A 20,617-nucleotide genomic window follows, 5' to 3' on the forward strand; every position below is an offset into this window, starting at 1 on the left:
AAACGTTGTTACTGGCTAACTATATCGATAAAGAAATATCTTTTCACACACTGTTACTGGCTGACTATATCCATCATGAAATATTCTTTCAAACATTGTTAAAGGCTGACTATATCCATAAAGAAATATTCCTTCAAACGTTGTTACAGGCTGATTATGTCCATAAAGAAATATTCCTTCTGACATTGTTATTGGCTGACTATATTCATAAAGAAATATTTCTTCAAACGTTGTTACTGGCTGACTATATCCATAAAGAAATGTTTCTTCAAACATTGTTACTGACTGACTATGTCCATAAAGAAATATTTCTTCAAACATTGTTACTGGCTGACTATGAAAATAAAGAAATATTTCTTCAAACATTTCTACTGGCTGACTGTATCCATAAAGAAATGTTTCTTCAAACGTTGTTACTGGCTAACTATATCGATAAAGAAATATCTTTTCACACACTGTTACTGGCTGACTATATCCAGCATAAAATATTCTTTCAAACATTGTTACTGGCTGACTATATCCATAAAGAAATATTCCTTCAAACGTTGTTACAGGCTGATTATGTCCATAAAGAAATATCACTTCACACATTGTTAGTGGCTGATTATATCGATAAAGAAATATTTCATCAAACATTGTTACTGGCTGACTATATCCATAAAGAAATATTTCTTCAAACATTGTTACTGGCTGATTATATCCATAGAGAAATATTTCTTCACACATTGTCACTGACTGATTATGTATATAAAGAAATATTTCTTCAAACATTGTCACTGACTGACTATGTATATAAAAAAATATTTCTTCACACATTGTCACTGATTGACTATGTATATAAAGAAATATTTCTTCACACATTGTTACTGACTGACTATGTATATAAAGAAATATTTCTTCACACATTGTCACTGATTGACTATGTATATAAAGAAATATTTCTTCACACATTGTCACTGACTGACTATGAAAATAAAGAAATGTTTCTTCAAACGTTGTTACTGGCTAACTATATCGATAAAGAAATATCTTTTCAGACATTGTTTCTGGCTGACTATATCCATCAAGAAATATTCTTTCAAATGTTGTTACTGGCTGATTATGTCCTAAAAGAAACGTGAAGAATGTAAACGTTCCTTTCTATTCCAAGTTTAAGTTACCTCAATATAAAATGGTGCAAATACCGTTCCGGAAAAACATTCAGTAAAGAATTATACAGCTCTCTAGTATTTTTAACTTTTAATTTAGGATAATGTAGGTAAATCATGTGAAAAAGCTGTCAAAACGTTCTTTATATCTAACGTTTTATTTTCGGTAAATTCTCGAGTACTACTTTGACCTATCATTACTTGATTTTTGTTGTTCTAATAAACTTATCTTGACCCATTCCCATATAATATAAATGCCACGTTTTGAAGAACTATTCTGTTGATCCTTGAAAAACGAAATAAAACTTTGCTCCGTAAAGGAATATATTCTATCGTCTCATTAGAATTGGTCGAAATTTTATTACGTCATGTACCACGTGATCGAGAATCCTCCAATAGAGTCCAAACGAGGCATTATTTTCACAACCTTGTGGAAAATTGTGTAGGCAACAAATTTTCTATATATGTATATATATTCACTGTCCTGGAGAGATTTTTGAATCACCACCAACTAGATAGAAGTTATTAACTTAGTGTTTATAATACTTACGCTGCAGGTCAGAGCCAAAACATATCATTGTTAACTCTAACAGGCTAACCCCAGATACTCCTGAACCTCAAGATAGTTTTTACGTTTCTCTTACAAGCAACAGTTAAGATACTTAAAATGCAGGTATCCTATAGGGTCCTCCTAATCAGTTGTGTGGTGTTGATGGTTTGCGTAGCAGCCACCAGAGCTGAAGGGAAACGACTTGACTGCCAAAGTTTCTGTACTAAAACTGGCTTCACAGGTAACATAGGTGGCTGTCAGTGTGGCTATACCATTTTTGGAAGCAAGCGAGGAACAACTGGCACGTGAGTTTTTCCTTTAACTGTTTCAAATTTCAGAGAATGTTTTATATCCAATCGCTAAACGTCCGAAACATATAACACAAAAAAATAATTTATGTACGAATACCATTGCTAAGAGGTGTGCATTACAACAGCCTGGTGTAATTATATTGTTAATTAATATATTATCCTTAATATCAGTGATCATAATTTTTAAGACTGTTTGCTACTAAAAAGCTATTTAGTGTCTGAAAAACAAACAACGTTAAATTTAACAAAGGAATCTGTTGATTGTAATAAAGACTGAAATAGCATGTTATTTAATAATAAAAAACAGAAGACAATAAAAGATTGGTTATTTCGTTGCTTGCTAATCGATTATCAATCTTTCATAATAGTTACCAACAAGTGCATTTAAGTGTTTTATTTATGCGCGGGAAAAAGAAGTCCAGTACTGACTTTGTTTTGGCTACTATTTTATTGTGTCTTAGTCAAAGTATGTAGAAATGCTTGTTGTTTGGTATCTTCTAGTGGCGGATTTAGGGCTAGCCATCTCCCCATGTTATATTGTTTAAAAACCAATTATGTCACGTTTTTGAAAATGTGTCACTTAATAAGTGTTTTGGAAGCTAATTTACTGCATGACTTCACATACGTAGTATGGATGTACTGTTTACTATTGTGCATGAGAACATGGAAGTTAAACACGTACAGATATTTTGTGTAACATCCGTGTTACACTAAAGAAAAATACGGAACACGCAGTAGTGAGTGGTGAACCAGAAACGAATCGTCTAAATTTTCTAAATAGCGAACAATTTAGAATTTGATTTTAGGACTAGCAATATTCGAATTAAACCAACTGATTCTAAAGAAACAACTAAGAATAATTACACTGTCGGCAAAGTTGCTTTAAGATGTACGAATTTTGGTCATTTTAAATTTCATTATCTACGTTTAAGACTAAAAATTGTATTCAAATACTACGCTTCAAACTGTTTAATGATAATATTCAAAATAAAAATATTTTTGTTTTTCTCTTGTTGTGTGTTTTCTCGCCCCGTAATTTGCTTTGATTGTTAAATAAACCCTTAAATTTAAACACAAAAAGACAATTATTCATGTTCTTACAATTAAACACAGTTATCGTAACTGATACAGTCTATATTTATAATACATGTCATCCGATGGCTTAGTGGTTGGTAACACTAAAAGATCACATACCTCATAGTGAATATTTGAATTAAACCAAAAACGGTTATAATGAACGATATAGAGATAAATTATTACCAGTCACATTTATAGTCACTATCAGAAGAAAAAAACAATTCTATTAATATAAAGTAAAGAAACAGAATACAATAAATTAAGGTATATGAAAGCGTGACACGTAAACAAAGGAAAAGGAAGGTCTAAGAATTTTTGTGATTGACGAAACTCTTACTGGATTACAACAAGTCGTATTTCTAGGCATCACATTTTTCTGGTGTCATAAAATTTACATTATATAATAATATACAAATATTTTTACTCCTTACTTCTATCTCATGTTGTACATGATGCATAGAATGCCACTCCAAAGAGATTTGTCACATCTCTATTAAGAATGCTTCCAAAGAATCATAACTGTCTATGTGATTTTATACAGGCCTGTTTTCTTATGGTCTGAATTTCTCCTGTAATTATTATCCACTGCGCACAATTCCAGACAACAAATTTGTAAATGTTAAGTCGAAACGTTCTCATAAGAATTCCATTTGACAACAATTTCCATTTTCCGTGTAAGACGTGCTTAAGTACGTAACGTTTCAAACAGTTCCATTAGTTAATGGTTACAAGAAGAATGATTGATTCCACTGTAACATCCCTTGTTCAACCAATAACAAACATTGTACAGCTGTGCCAAGAATATTCGAGCAGCAATAGAAAAGATACTTTCTTTCCTAGTGAAGCTTACAAATAATAAAAAGAAAAGTACAGCTCCCCTTCCAAACAATATTTAATGAGATTCAAACAAGAAAGATGACGTAATTTTACATCTGCGGCTATGAAAAATTATCTATGTGTAAGTTCATCTCAAGAGGGAAAGGGAAAGAGAAAGCAAAAGATGAGCACTTCTTTTGATGATTGATAGTAAGTTGCCAGAACCAAAGATATAAATTCGAGAGTTGTAATCATTGGTGAAAATGCCAAAAGTAATAAAACGTACAGCACAGTTCTATAGACTTTGTAGCTTGATCAAAATGGTATAATAAAATTGTGTATTCAATTTCAAATACTTCTGCACTGACAATCGGAAATAAAAAAATGTTATAAAAACAACAGTAAAATAATGTCCTATAAAGAAATTGTTCGTATAAGTCCATACTGAAAGACTGTTCATAAAACGTTCATATTGCTAGACTATTCGTATAAAGTTAATATTGTTATATCACTTTTAAGAAGCTCATATTATTAGAATATTTCAAAAAACTCATTCTGTTAGATTATTTGTAAGAAGCACATATAATTAGATTATTTCTATAAAGCTCATATTGTTAAATTATGTGTAAAAAGCACATAATATTAGATTATATCTATAAAGCTCATATTATTATATTATTTGTAAGAAGCACATAATATTAGATTATATCTATAAAGCTCATATTATTATATTATTTGTAAGAAGCACATAATATTAGATTATTTCTATAAAGCTCATATTATTATATTATTTGTAAGAAGCACATAATATTAGATTATTTCTATAAAGCTCATATTATTATATTATTTGTAAGAAGCACATAATATTAGATTATTTCTATAAAGCTCATATTATTATATTATTTGTAAGAAGCACATAATATTAGATTATTTCTATAAAGCTCATATTATTATATTATTTGTAAGAAGCACATAATATTAGATTATTTCTATAAAGCTCATATTATTATATTATTTGTAAGAAGCACATAATATTATATTATATAATATAAAGCTCATATTATTATATTATTTGTAAGAAGCACTACTTTTAGATTATTTCTAAAAAGTTCATGTTGTTACATTATTTGTAAAAAGAACATAATGTTAAATTATTTGCATAAAGTTCATATTATTAGATTATTTCTATAAAGCTCATATTGTTAAATTACTTGTAAAAAGTTCATATTGTTACATAATTTGCAAAAAGAACGTAATACTAAATTATTTGTGAAAAGCACATATTGTTAGATTATTTGTAAAAATCACTTATTGCTATATGATTTGTAAAAATCACATACTTTTAAATTACTTGTAACAAACAAATATTGTTAGATTATTTGTAAAGAGCACATAATATTACATTATTTGTATAAAGCTCATTTGTTAGATTAATTGTAAAAAGAACATGATACCAGATTATTTGTATAAAGTTCATATTATTACATTATTTCTATAAATCTGATATTGATGAATTATTTGTGAAAAACTGATATTGTTATATTATTTGTAAAAAGAACGTAATATTAGATTATTTCTATAAAGCTCATAAGTGAAATTATATCTATAAAGTTGATAAGTGAAATTATTTCTATAAAGCTCATTTTGTTAAATTATTTGTAAAAAAACACATAATATTAGGTTATTTGTATAAAGCTTATTTACTGCATTATTTCTATAACGCTAATATTGTTAAGGTATTTGTAAAAATAATATAATGTTAGATTATTTGTAAAAGCACATACTGTGAAATTATTTGTTAAAAGCTCATTTTTGTTAAATTATTTGTAAAATATCATGTTTTTAGTTTATTTGGTAAAAAATCTATTGTTAGATTATTTATAAAAGCTCATATTGTTAGATTATTTATAAAAAGCACATGTTCTTAAATTATTGTATAAAGCTCATGTTGTTGGATTATTTCTATAACGCCAATATTGTTAGATTATTTTAAAAAGCACAAAATTGTTAGATTTTTTTCAATAAAGCACATGCTGTTAAATAATTTGTAAAAAGTTCGTATTGTTAAATTATTCGTATAAAGCTCATATTATTAGATTATTTATATATACCTCATATTGATAGATTGTTTATAATAAGGACAAGGTAGTAGATTATTTGTAGAAAGCACATGGTGTTAGATTATTTGTACAAAGCACATATTGTTAAATTAATTGTAAAAAGCACATAATGTTAAATTATTTCGAAAAAGCACATTATGTTAGATTATTTTTGCAAAGATCATATTATTAGATTATTTCTATAAGACTCATATTCTTAAATTATTTGTAAAGAGCACATAATTTTAGATTATTAGTACAAAGCTCATATTATTGAATTATTTCTAAAAAGCAAATGATGTAAGATTATTTGTATACAGCTCATATTGTTAGATTAATTGTAAAAATAACATATTGTTAGGTTCTTTCTAAAAAGCATAGGATATTAGATTTTTTTGTATAAATCTCATTTATTAGATGATTTCTATAACGGTCATGTTGTTAAGTTATTTTGAAAACGCACATAAAGCTAGATTATTTGTAAAAGCACATATTGTTAGATTATATGTAAAAAGCTCATATCCTTATATTATTTTTAAAAAGCTCATGGTCTTAGATTATTTGAAAAATCACATAATATAGGATTATTTGTATATAGCTCATATTATTAGATTACTTTATAAATCTCATATTGATAATTATTTGTAAAAAGCTGAAATTGTTAGATTATTTGTAAAAAGCACATAAAGCTAGATTATTTGTATAAAGTTAATATTATTAGATTATTTCTATAAAGCTAACATTGTTAAATTATTTATAAAAAGCACATGGTATTAGATTATTTTTATAAAGGTTATATTGTTACATTATCTGTAAATAGCACATAATGTTAGATTATTTGTAAGAAGCATATATTGTTAGATTATCTGTATAAACCTCATATTATTAGATTATTTTTATATAGCTCATATTGTAAAACTATGTATAAAAATAACATATTGTTAGATTATTTGTGTAAAGCTCATATTGTTAGATTATTTCTGTAAAGCTAATGTTGTTATATTATTTATAAAAAGCACATGGTATTAGATTATTTGTATAAAGCTCACTTATTAGAAGATTTTATAAAGGTTATGTTGTTATATTATCTGTAAATAGCACATAATGTTAAATTATCTGTATAAACCTCATATTATTAGATTATTTTTATATAGCTCATATTGTAAAATTATGTTTAAAAAGAACATATTATTAGATTATTTCTGTAAAACTAATGTTGTTATATTATTTATAAAAAGCACATGATATTAGATTATTTTTATAAAGGTCATATCGTTAGATTGTTTGTAAATAGCACATATTGTTATAATATTTATATAAAACTCATATTTCTGATTTCTTCTATAAAGCTCATATTGCTAAATTATTTGTAAGAAGCACGTATTTGTAAATTATTCGTGAAAAATAAATATTGTTACATTATTTGTAGAAAGAACCTGTGTTAGATTACTTGTATAAAGCTCATATTGTTGGATTATTAGTATAAAGCTCATATTGTTCGATTATTTGTATAAAGCTCATATTATTAAGTTATCTCTAAAAAGCTAACATTGGTGAGTTATTTGAAAAAAGCACATGATGTTAAATTATCTGTATGAAGCTCATATCATGAGATTATTTCTATAAAGCTCATATTGTTAAATTATGTGTAATGACACATAATGTTAGATTATTTATATTAACTCCTATTGTTAGATTATTTGTAGAAAGTACTATCGTAAATTTTTTGTATAAAGCTCATATTGCTAGATTATTTGTAAAAATCACATATTGTTAAATTGTTTGTAAAAGCGTAAGTTGTTGGACTGTTTGTAGAAAGCTCATAATGTTAGATTACACTTTGTAACAAAATTTTTCATTTTCTTGTGCCTGGGCAGAAAGTGTTAGTTCCTAATTGCTTATGCTTAAAGTGATTTGATAAGACCTTTTTTTCTCTTGAAAAATTGCTTTTTTGACCTGGGTAATGAAATTTTTAAATTTACCCATTTTCCAGAACATTCCATGTAAATTCAGTGTTAAGTAGCTGATAGAGAATTTTCTCTAATCTAGAACTTTCTGGAATGTTGTAGAACTTACGAAAATTTTCAAGAATCTTTAAGAATTTTCTAGAACTTTCCATTGTACTATATATACAGGGGCTTACCAATCACCACTTCAGTTCAGTTTTAGCTACTTAAGTGAACACATAGACCTATCTGATTTTATCAGAGATGGTATCAAGAAGCTGCAAGCATTCTGCTATGTATGTGGTCAATTTATCAAGACAAGAGCGAAAAGTACTCTGTAACAGCACCTACTAAAATTTGTGAAGCCTACAAGGCATATTTTGACATGCCTTTTTGGGATCAAAACAAACCCTGAGCACCTCATTTTACCTGCGAGTACTACAAAAAACTCTAGAAAGTAAGACGGACAATTTTTGCTTGCTTGAATGGTTAGATTTTATATTATACAAATTTTAGACCTTTTAAAATATAAATATCTTTCGGTGCACCTCAAAGAGAAATACAACAGCATCAAGACCTTGCTAGAAGCCTTGGAGTATGATGAGTATGGCTGGGAGGTTATCGAAGACTTCAAAATGGTGGCATTCCTGATGGGTCTCCAAGGAGGCTTTTCCAAGTGTCCCTGTTATTTGTGCCTTTGGGACAGCAGAGACACTACAACAAGAAGCACTGGCCAAAACGGACCGAGTTCTCTGTGGGGAGGTACAATGTCAAGTGTGAGCCACTAGTGGACCTCCAGAAAGTGTTGTTCCCACCATTGCACGTAAAATTGTGTCTTATGAAGCAATTTGTCAAAGGTCTTGATAAGGAGTCTGCAGCCTTCAAGTACCTTCGAGATTTCTTCCCTAAGTTGTCTGAGGCAAAGGTCAAGGCTGATTTCCTCGTTGGACCACAGATAAAGAAGATCCTGGAGCGCACAGAATTCCTCAAGAAGCTCAGTGAGAAAGGAAAAAAAGCTTGGGGCAGCTTTGTCGCAGTGGTTCGGGGCTTCTTGGGCAATTACAAGGCTGAAAGTTATGTGGAACTGGTTGAAGCTCTGTTGAGGAACTACGGCAAAATGGGCTACGAGATGTTTCTGAAAGAACATATCCTTGACGTTCATCTTGATAAATTTAAGAAGAACATGGGAGCATACTCAGAGGAGCAAGGCGAGCGCTTCCACCAAGATATTCTGGACTTTGAACGCCGCTACCGAGGAGCGTATAACGAAAACATGATGGGAGACTAGTTGAGGGGTGAGAGTAATTTATGTTACAGTCTCAAATCTCGAGAAACTACTCTCCTCTAAACATTTCTATTCGTTTTTGTATCACTGTAGTAGAAATACGTGTAAATCTTGATTCATATGTTGTTTCATTCTGACCTTATGCAAATGAAAATATGCAACTTTGCCCGTTTTACAAAGAAAATAGGTTAATTTCTAAATTTCATTATCCAAGTCACAAAAGCAAAGTTTGAAGGGAATAATGGTCCTTTTCTGTACTTTTACAACATAAGTAATTAAGAAATAACAGATACTATCCAGAAACAGAATTTGTGTTACATAGTGTTATCTGTATAAGGCTCATATTATTAGATTATTTCTATAAGGCTCATGAAATAAGGCTCATAGTATTAAATTATTTGTAAAAAGCTCATTTATTAGATTACTTCTATAATGTTGTTAATGTACACTTATTATTAGATTACTTTTAAAATTGTTAAATTTTTTATTGCAATTATTTCTGAAACAAACATTGTTAAATTATTTGTAGAAAGATCATATTGGTAGATTATTTGTAAAACGCTCATTTTGATATATTATTAGTAAAAAGCTTATATTGTTAGATTCTTTATAATAAGCACATAGTGTTAGATTATTTGTAAAAAGCACATGCTGTTAAATTATTTCTAAACCCCTCATATTCTTAAATTATTTGTAAAAAGCACATATTATTAGATTATTTGTATAAACATCATATTGTTAGGTTATTTGTGAAAAGCACATACTGTTAGATTATTTCTAAAAAGCACATGATATTAGATTTTTTTGTAAAAAGCTCATTTATTAGATTATTTCTATAACTCTCATATTTATAACTTTTTTTGTAAAAATCACATAATGTTAGATTATTTGTATAAACATTATTTTATTAGATTATTTGTATAAAGCTCATAATGTTAGATTATTTGCAAAAATCGATACTGTTAGGTTATTCATATAAAGCTCATATTGTTAAATTATTTGTTAAAAGCACATAATATTAGATTATTTGTAAAAGCACATAATGCTAGATTATTCGTACAAAGCATATATGTAACAAATAAAATTATAAAATTTGTATAAACGTTATTTTATTAGATTATTTGTATAAACGTTATTTTATAAGATTATTTGTATAAAGCTCATAATGTTAGATTATTTGCAAAAATCGATACTGTTAGGTTATTCATATAAAGCTCATATTATTGCATTATTTCTATAAAGCTCATATTGTTAAATTATTTGTTAAAAGCACATAATATTAGATTATTTGTAAAAGCACATAATGCTAGATTATTCGTACAAACCATATATGTTTAAATTATTTGTAAAAAGCACATATTGTGAGCTTATTTCTATAAAGCTCATATTGTTAAATTATTTCTATAAGCTCATATTGTTAAATTATTTGTAAAAAGCTCATATTGTTAGATTATTTGTATAAAGCACATATTGTTAGATTTTTTGCATAAGGCCCATATTGTTAGATTTTTTGCATAAGGCACATATTGTTCTTGTTCCATGAAGCTCACACTACATGTATACACTGTTAGCTTCATATGTGCTATCAAAGGTATAGAAATGTCAGTACGGATAATTTTATAGGTATGTTATGGACTTTTTTCTATTTCAGTGTGACATTTAGTTCTAATGGATTCTCTGTGTATCCATACTCTCTGCTGTGGACTGCAGGTTCGCTTATTCAAGGCTGACCAGCATAGATTTGGTCAGCAAACCAAATAAAATACAGTTGTATTTTGTTGTTTGTCTGCTTTTTAATGCACCATATAGTAAATTAAATTAATTTTGGTGTGTGAATGACATCAGGGCAATGGGCCTATTTTTTTATCTGATGTCATACAAGGAACCAGTTTTTTAATGATTTACAAATATGTTACATGTTTTCTTTTCTAACAAAGGTCAAAGTTAAAGAGTGTAAGGTAAAGGGTAAATATCCGTAATACTTAGAGAAACCTTAAACAGGTATAATATCAAATAACGAATTAAATAGTGCTATTATATTATTCACACACTTAAATTAATTTGGGTGACAATATGAGCAGTTAAAAGAGATTCAGAAACCTCACAAGTTAGTTTTGTTTCATTTATTCGCATCCTCTATCAAAGATATGAGAAACGTCCGACGCAGATTAATTGGTCTATTTTTAGGCCTGAAGACAAAATAAATGTTTAGAAGACCACCATTGGAAGAAGTCACAGTAATAGAATTAGACCACTTTTGTAATACAAAACAAATAACAATAAATAATAAAGACATAAAGAGGTTTTAACCAATTGTTACAATAATACAGATAACTCAAAGACATAAATTTTGATTTGTAATATTTCAAAAATACTTGAAGAAGGCAGCACTTTATATTGACTTATCAATAGGTTGGCACACAATAATTTATTGCATAGGGGAATTTTCTTTTCATGGTGGAAACATGTTGTACTTTCCACCATGAACATAGGTCTTTTTTTCAGGTATCACCAGTATCAAGCTGTACACAGTTTATATCACGTTATGAAGAAAAGAAAGGATTATGAAAGACGGTTTGTTTATTTTGAATTTCGCGCAAAGCTGCACGAGAGCTATCTACTCTAGCCGTCGCTAATTTTGCAATGTGAGGCTAGAGGAAAGTCATCGCCACCCACCGCAAAATTTTAGGCTACTCTGTTACCAACGAATAGTAGGATTAACCGTCACATTATAACGCCCTTAAAGCTGAAAGGGCGAACACATTTGGTGTGACGAGGATTCGAACCCGCGACTGTCAGATTACGAGTTGAGTGCCCTAACCACCTGGCCACGCCAAGCTGAGAAAGTCAGACATAACGTCAGTTGGTGACCAAATGTAGTTAACGGCAAAGTCTGGTCAGTTATGTGGACAGTGAATAGAGCTTGCCAAATACGGCTATTGTTACTGGGATCATTATTACGATTTAATGAGGGATCTTTAGCACTGATGAATTCTATCGTTTCTAAATAGTTTAGAATACTACGTTGGTATATCAGAATAATTTCATTTCAGAGTATTTTATGACCTGTCTCATACTGATGATATGTTAGGACAGATGTCTGGAATTCAACTCCACGAGAAGGAACTTCGTTCCAGAGTATTTTATGACCTGTCTCATACTGATGATATGTTACGACAGATGCTTGTAATTCACCTCTACGAGAAGGAACTTCGTTCCAGAGTATTTTATGATCTTTCTCATAGTGATAATGTGTTAGGAAAGGTGTTTGTATTTCACCTCTACGAGAAGGAACTTCGTTCCAGAGTATTTTATGACCTGTCTCATACTGATGATATGTTACGACAGATGTTTGTAAATCAACTCCACGAGAAGGAACTTCGTTCCAGAGTATTTTATGACCTGTCTCATACTGATGATATGTTACGACAGATGTTTGTAATTCAACTCTACGAGAAGGAACTTCGTTCCAGAGTATTTTGTGACCTGTCTCATACTGATGGACAGATATCTGGAATTCACATCTACGCATGTGACCTTGGCATTCTTTGTGTTTTATTCCAACCAAGTGTGATATTTTGTTCATTGTCACAAAATGTGCAGCAACATTCATTTCGTTGTCATACAACAATATTATTTTTGTTACCAGAAATTTTACAACATTATTTAGTTTCTTTCCACATTCTTAAGTGATGCTATAGATGCCCTATTTTTGTTCTTTTGATACCGATTATTTTGCATTAGGTAGTAACGTATTTATTTTATGTGAATACACTTTTTACATCAAGGACCAAATTATTAAAAAAAGTCTAAAAACTTCGTTTGTAATTTCCGGAACAAAAGGAAGTGAAACAAATTCACTGTTTTTTTTTTTGTTATTGATAAGTGAAAGGTTGGTGTAATATTCGTCACTGGTTTTAAGTTTAACAATGCCTTGTCTGTGACATTGGGGTTGAAATCTCTATATGGTGCTAGGTTCTTTAGGTAGTTCCTATTCTGTTAGCTAGTCTTTTGTGTGTATAGTTGTATGGCACGGTTTACGTGGGTGTAGCAGGAGGATATGTTTTGTGATAGGTGATGGCTAGGTGTAATGGTGACGGAATGAGGTCAGCTATAAGCACTAGTCATCAGTTGGTTGTTTTCCTTTTTCACATTAACATTCCAAGAATGGAGGTAAATGAAGGTTCTATTTCATGTATGAAATATTGGGTCTTAATAAATTAAGGAGTTCAATGGAAGTAAATAGTGTATCTTTACCATATTGCCATGAACTGAATATATTGTTTACGCATCTTAGCCAGGTTTTAGGTTTCTTTATGTGCCCGGCATGGCCAGGTGATTAGGGCACTTGACTCGTAATCTGACGGTCGCGGCTTCGAATCCCCTTTACCAAACATGCTCGCCCTTTCAGGCGTGGAGACGTTGTAATGTGACGGTCAATCCCACTATTCTTTGGTAAAAGAGTATCATAAAATTTGATGGTGGGTGGTGATGACTAGCTACCTTCCTTCTAGTCTTTCACTGCTAAATTAGGAACGGCTAGCGCAGATAGCCCTCGTGTAGCTTTGCGGGAAATTCAAAATAAACAAACAATTTTGTGTGTGTGTGTGAATTTATTTCCAAACAAGTTTTATTTCAAATCGTGTATGTAGAAGTCACTAACTAAAGGAAGAACGGGAGATGCTATCGTTAGTCCATTGTTTTGTTTGTGGAATTGGTCGTAGTATGTAAAATAGGTGTGTTGTTTAAACAGTATTCTATGTGGTGTTCTGTTTCAGAATTATACTTTAGTTTGTTGTTTAGGCAGATTAAAGATTGTTCTGCAGATATGGAGACAAATAGAGATTTTATGTCGAAAGATACTAAGATGTCTTCTTGGTTATGTTTGATGTTTTTTTATTCTATTGACAAAGTTATTGAGAGAATAGAGGTTGGTTTTCAAGTAAATAGTTTAATTTCAGCACTAAGTATTTGGCAATGTTGTGTTAGCGGTTAGCCTATACTTCATACTATAGAGAATGTTGTTTGAGGGAAGGTTTGGAGAGGCGTGAAATAAAGAGGAGATAATAATGCGTGAGGATGAGGATATTTGTTTTATTAGTGAGGATAAGGCAGTCTTTAACTAGTTTTTTTAATGTATGCGGATGAACTTTCTTGGTCACGTTTGTAACATATTCAGGGCAACCACCTTGATCAGTTCTCGTTATGTGTATATAATTTCAGGGCGTAGACTTTGTTTCAGTTAAGATTGTCCTTATATGTTGTAAGTCTAGAGTGTATATTAATCAATAATATGTCTGCTTAGTTGAGAAACATATTTAAATAGCTCATGTTGGATTCTCTGTAATGGAAACGAGTTATTCAATACATACACTTCTAGGCTTAACAGAAGAGTTTAATCCTAAGTTTAAGACTTACACTGTTAAATTTGGAACGACTAGTGCAGATAGCCCTTGTGTAGCTTTGCGCGAAATTAAAAAACAGTTTCGTAGAGCGCACAAATATATATTTATATAAAAATAACAATAAAATAGTTACGTCTCTTTGCGTTAACTTTTACACTTCAATTATCATCTCAAAACATACTACAAATTGTACATTTGGTGTCTCAAATATTGACATATTTGCTGTTCATCATATAATCCTGGTTTTAAGGTAAATTAAAGGACTTTGAAACTCGTGAATTATTTCACAATTTCCATTGTGCTCGTGTTCTACAAAATTCAGTTAAAATATCATCCTTCTTAGGCCTAGTCGGGTGATGTTTTCAGACAGGTTGGAACATACTAACTTGTATTATATAAAACGCGATAAACTGAATTAAGAAAATCCGTATCCGTACAATCACTGTAAAAAATATTCATGTTAGGATTAAAATGTGAATTTCGGGCAAAGCTACACGAGGGCTATCTGCGCTAGCCGTCCCTAATTTAGCAGTATAAGACTAGAGGGAAGGCATCTAGTCATCACCGCTCACCGCCAACTCTTGGGCTACTCTTTTACCAACGAATAGTGGGATTGACCGTCACATTATAACGCCCCAACGGTTAAAGGGCGAGCATGTTTGGTGAGACGGGGATTCGAACTCGCGATCCTCAGAATACGAGTCGAACACCTTAACACACCTGGCCATGCCGGGGCCTTAGAATTAGTGTTCTATTAACTTTCCTACCCCCTTCCTCCCAGTGGCATTTCTGCGGACTAACACGTCTGGAAACTAGATTTAGGATACTCGTGGTAGGCAGAACGCAGAAAAGTTATTTGTGTATTTTTGTGCTTAATAATTAATAGAACCAACAATCTAAGCTTCATTTTTTCTCTCCTAAGAGTTCAGTACTTTAACAGCCAATTAAACACTTGCTATGGTCTTACAATATTCAAATATTGCGCAGCTGATGAATAAGTTAAAGTTAATGCCCTTTGATTAAAACGTCTGTTTGCTATTAAGTCACTGTTATTAATTATCTGTCCATAAATAGAATCATTATAAATTATGTGATGTTTCCACAACAACGAACTGACTTTACGAGCAAACAACGAACAAAACGTAGTTTACGTCTTTCACTTGTTTATTGAGGTGTTCTTGTTAAACAAACGCTGAATGGTTAATTAATCCTGGAACCTACTGCAGCTTATGTATTGCAGTTTAGCCAATAGCGTATAGTCTTTTATTTTAATTGATTGTAAAATCCTATTACACGTGTTGCTTTGCTTTTATCGCCATGTTTTTGATCATCTGGTAATTTTCTACCGAGTCAAGAATAACCAGTAGTTCAAATTTTCTATTTCTGTACAACTTGGAATGGCAGCAACTTTGAATTTCAGTCTCTTAACGACTGAAGTTGGCATTTCGAATTCAAAAGTAGCTATAATTGGACGTGGCTCTGAGCTATCAGTCTCGCAGTAGCTGGGATTGGAAATGTCTGGTTTTGATATTAAAACAAGTAGAATCCTGGATTGACAATGGATATGTTTGAAGTCAAAACTTACAGGATTGGCAGGATTCAATGAACATGAGAAATTTGTACTTAAATAGACTGGAATTACAATTATTATTGTTAGTAGGTTGTACTTAAATAGACTGGAATTACAATGATTATTGTTAGTAGGTTGTACATAAACAGACTGGAATTACAATGATTATTGTTAGTAGGTTGTACTTAAATAGACTGAAATTACAGTAATTATTGTTAGTAGGTTGTACATAAATAGACTGGAATTACAATAATTATTGTTAGTAGGTTGTACTTAAATAGACTGGAATTACAATGATTATTGTTAGTAGGTTGTACTTAAATAGACTGGAATTACAATGATTATTGTTAGTAGGTTGCACTTAAATAGACTGGAATTACAATGATTATTGTTAGTAGGTTGCACTTAAATAGACTGGAATTACAATGATTATTGTTAGTAGGTTGTATTTAAATAGACTGGAATTACAATGATTATTGTTAGTAGGTTGTATTTAAATAGACTGGAATTACAATGATTATTGTTAGTAGGTTGCACTTAAATAGACTGGAATTACAATGATTATTGTTAGTAGGTTGTTTTTAAATAGACTGTAATTACAATGATTATTGTTAGTAGGTTGTATTTAAATAGACTGGAATTACAATGATTATTGTTAGTAGGTTGTATTTAAATAGACTGGAATTACAATGATTATTGTTAGTAGGTTGCACTTAAATAGACTGGAATTACAATGATTATTGTTAGTAGGTTGTACTTAAATAGACTGGAATTACAATGATTATTGTTAGTAGGTTGCACTTAAATAGACTGGAATTACAATGATTATTGTTAGTAGGTTGTATTTAAATAGACTGGAATTACAATGATTATTGTTAGTAGGTTGTATTTAAATAGACTGGAATTACAATGATTATTGTTAGTAGGTTGTATTTAAATAGACTGGAATTACAATGATTATTGTTAGTAAGTTGTTCAGAAATAAATGTCGTTTTTGAGATGCGAAGTTTAAAAAAGTATAAACCAGTGTTGTAAGACATGCTTTAATCAAAGTAAGCACCATTTGCTTCAACACACTTTGTACCAACGTGTAATGATACTGTTTATGTCCCTGCTGTAGAAATCAGTTTCTATAGTCACTGAACTCCCTGAAAGCTTCTTCTGCAGCTGCCTGGTTTTGAAAGTGTTTATCATTCAAAAAGTTGTCAAAGTGCTTGAAGAAATGAAAATCTGTAGAGGAAATGTCTGGTGAATAAGGTGGATGAGTCAGAACCTCTATTCCCAATTCATTCAATTTTTGGAGCGTCATCCTTGACAGGTCTCATAAAGCCAATTTTGTTGATCTTCAATCAGCTCTAGCAGGACCCACTTATCCAATATTTTCATCTTTCGAATCGCACTCAGGTGGTTGACAATGCTTGATTTGCTTATGCCTAGCTTTTCTGCAAGCTCATGTACTGTTATGCGAGGGTCTGTCTCATCTACTTCCCTTAATGTGTTTTTATCTAAAGATGGCTTCCTTCCATGACCTTCAGGGTCTTCAAGACTTTCATCTCCATATCGAAACCTTTGGAACCAACGCTGAACTGTACGTTCAGTAACAGATCCATGGCCAAACGCCTGGTTCTTGTTCCTGTAGTGTCGGCAGCTTTACATCCAAGTTTGAAGTCGTAGAGGAAAATCAGACGAAAGTCCTTCTTGTCCATGCTGCCTTGAGGGTTGTAAAACTTACTCTGAGTAGAGTTGAAACAGCAAGTAATTATGACATCTTGTAAGGGACAAACATTAGATTGCATCAACCAATCAACGATAAGTTACTCAATATTCAGCTTTTAAATGTCATCGTGAGAATACCAACATTTATTTCTGGACAATCTAGTATTTCTGTTGTAAATGAACTCGAGTTTGAATCCTCAAATCCACATTCTGGCACGCTCACCATTGGATCACTCTGTCAAACATTGTTAAGGAGACATTTAATTATGTGTCAGTTAAATAGGTTCACGATGATATACGTTTAAAGAAACTTAAATTACATGAAAAAAAACTTTTTGGTTAGAACGAGATAAACCGTAGAAATTACCGTGACAAGTATTGGATGTGGTAAATATGTGCCAAACAGGTAGATCGTGTGATAAAACTTGTATTTTTAGGGTGTCCTACATTTAAAGTTTTCATCTTCTAATCCTGTTGGAACCTGAAATTTAAACGTGTTTACACTAATATTTCTGTCGCAATCGATTTAAAAACCAGTAAAAGCATACGTGAAAGGGAGTTGAATCTATACAGGAGAATAAAAGGAAAAAAATAGCCTCTAAACCTGTGCTACTGTTTAATTATCCACATTTATTACATATTTAGTCTCAGCTAATCCAGTTTTGATGAAATTTCAAATTAATTCTACTTGTGTCGTTTTATCAGTTGTTTAATGATTAAGAGATTAAGAGGATATTTCAAGAGCTTTTGGTTCATCCATAAACAGAATAATGATAAAGTAGCAGCATTCATTCGAGTATTTGATTAGCCACTCAACCAGTACGGACGCAGAAATAACTTAAGCCTTTTATTAAGCTGCTTATATTAGAGACATACTTGGCATTCATAGCGATGTAAAACGATTCGTTGTCGGTTGTTTTTTTTTTTAAATGAGTATTATTTTTCTGTAACGAATATCTAATTTAACAGTTAAACTACTAATAGAATATTATCTAATCCATCAAAGCGAAAACACTATATAATATAGACATATTAGTAAATATGACGACAAACTTATATGGGCTAAAAGTAGCTTCAAAGCATTTCTTTAACCCATTTTAAATCAAATTCTAGCAGTCTTTTCCTCCGTGTTGAATAATGCATTTGTATACACTATTAAGAAAATATAAAAATATTATCGTTTGCCTTTGATTGTAGTAAAGTGTATATTTGTAACTATTACATTTCACATTTACAATTCGATCAGTTTACACGACAAATAAGCATAGCTTATCAGAGCGAACATTTGTACTTTCGTAGGTAAATACAGGAAATAAGAACCGATCATTAGGCCTAATTATATTGAATGTTACAAGTGTAATAAACATTAACATAGTTTCTATTTTAGATCTTATCCTTCACGAATCTAATCATCCACACTTGAGATTTATCAAAAACAATACGAAACGTTCTAACATTGATGGAAAAAGCAAACACGTACGTTGCGAATCACGCAATGTAATGCTCATTGGATATCGTGTTATTCGCTTAGCAAGAAGTGCACGCTATCATTTCTTTTACTTGTTTATAAATTAAATTCTGTAATATGATTATGATGAACTTCAAAAATTCATTTCCGTGTTTGTTTCACCTCACTCTCAAAAACAATACAATTCATGTAGTTGTGTGGGTAAAAAACAAACAAACGGGGTCTACTTTAAGAAAATATTCATTTTTAAACAATAAACTGGGTAAGTAATAAACTTTAGATGGGTCGTCAAGACACATTTTCTTTGCTTGTGTAATTTATTTGTAATTTAATTTATCAATTTGTTAATTAATTTGTAAAAGCCTCAATTAGTTCATTCATAAATCTGAATGTTTTTGTTTGTTTTGAATTTCGCGCAAAGCTACACGAGAGCTATCTGCGCTAGCCCTCCCACTAACTCGGTGTTACTGTAATCCTTCATGTAAAACTACTAATACTGTGTTACTGTAATCCTTCATGTAAAACTACTAACTCAGTGTTACTGTAATCCTTCATGTAAAACTACTAACTCAGTGTTACTGTAATCCTTCATGTAAAGCTACTAACTCAGCGTTACTGTCATCCTTTATGTAAAACTACTAACTCTGTGTTACTGTAATCCTTCATGTAAAACTACTAACTCTGTGTTACTATAATCCTTCATGTAAAACTACTAACTCGGTGTTACTGTAATCCTTCATGTAAAGCTACTAACACTGTGTTACTGTAATCCTTCATGTAAAGCTACTAACACTGTGTTACTGTAATCCTTCATGTAAAACTACTAACACTGTGTTACTGTAATCCTTCATGTAAAACTACTAACTCAGTGTTACTGTAATCCTTCATGTAAAACTACTAACTCAGTGTTACTGTAATCCTTCATGTAAAACTACTAACGCAGTGTTACTGTAATACTTCATGTAAAACTACTAACTCAGTGTTATTGTAATCCTTCATGTAAAACTACTAACTCGGTGTTACTGTAATCCTTCATGTAAAACTACTAACTCGGTGTTACTGTAATCCTTCATGTAAAACTACTAAATAATTGTAATTAATTTTACATAAAATAAATGAACTAACTTATTTTAAAGTGTGCTATGATTTAAGGCATACGTTTTGTGACATGGACAAACATATCGATTCTGTTTTGTTTTAATTCTGGTATGGTACTTAGTTAGTAA

General features: G+C 30.8%; 2 protein-coding genes across 6 annotated transcripts in view; one reads left to right on the forward strand and one right to left on the reverse strand.

The window, feature by feature from the left end:
* Positions 1 to 20,617, reverse strand: part of LOC143231885 (RNA-binding protein, mRNA-processing factor 2a-like) — a 442,935-nt gene that overhangs the window by 185,073 nt on the left and 237,245 nt on the right. The window lies entirely within an intron of this gene.
* Positions 1,573 to 20,617, forward strand: part of LOC143231462 (uncharacterized) — a 29,314-nt gene continuing 10,269 nt past the window's right edge. Inside the window, exon 1 of the mRNA XM_076465998.1 lies at positions 1,573 to 2,003. Within this exon, the coding sequence (XP_076322113.1) occupies positions 1,816 to 2,003 (188 nt within the window). The 5' untranslated portion in view covers positions 1,573 to 1,815. The remainder of the gene's footprint in view (positions 2,004 to 20,617) is intronic.

This window comes from Tachypleus tridentatus, chromosome 11, assembly GCF_004210375.1.
Source record: "Tachypleus tridentatus isolate NWPU-2018 chromosome 11, ASM421037v1, whole genome shotgun sequence".
Lineage (NCBI taxonomy): Eukaryota > Metazoa > Arthropoda > Merostomata > Xiphosura > Limulidae > Tachypleus > Tachypleus tridentatus.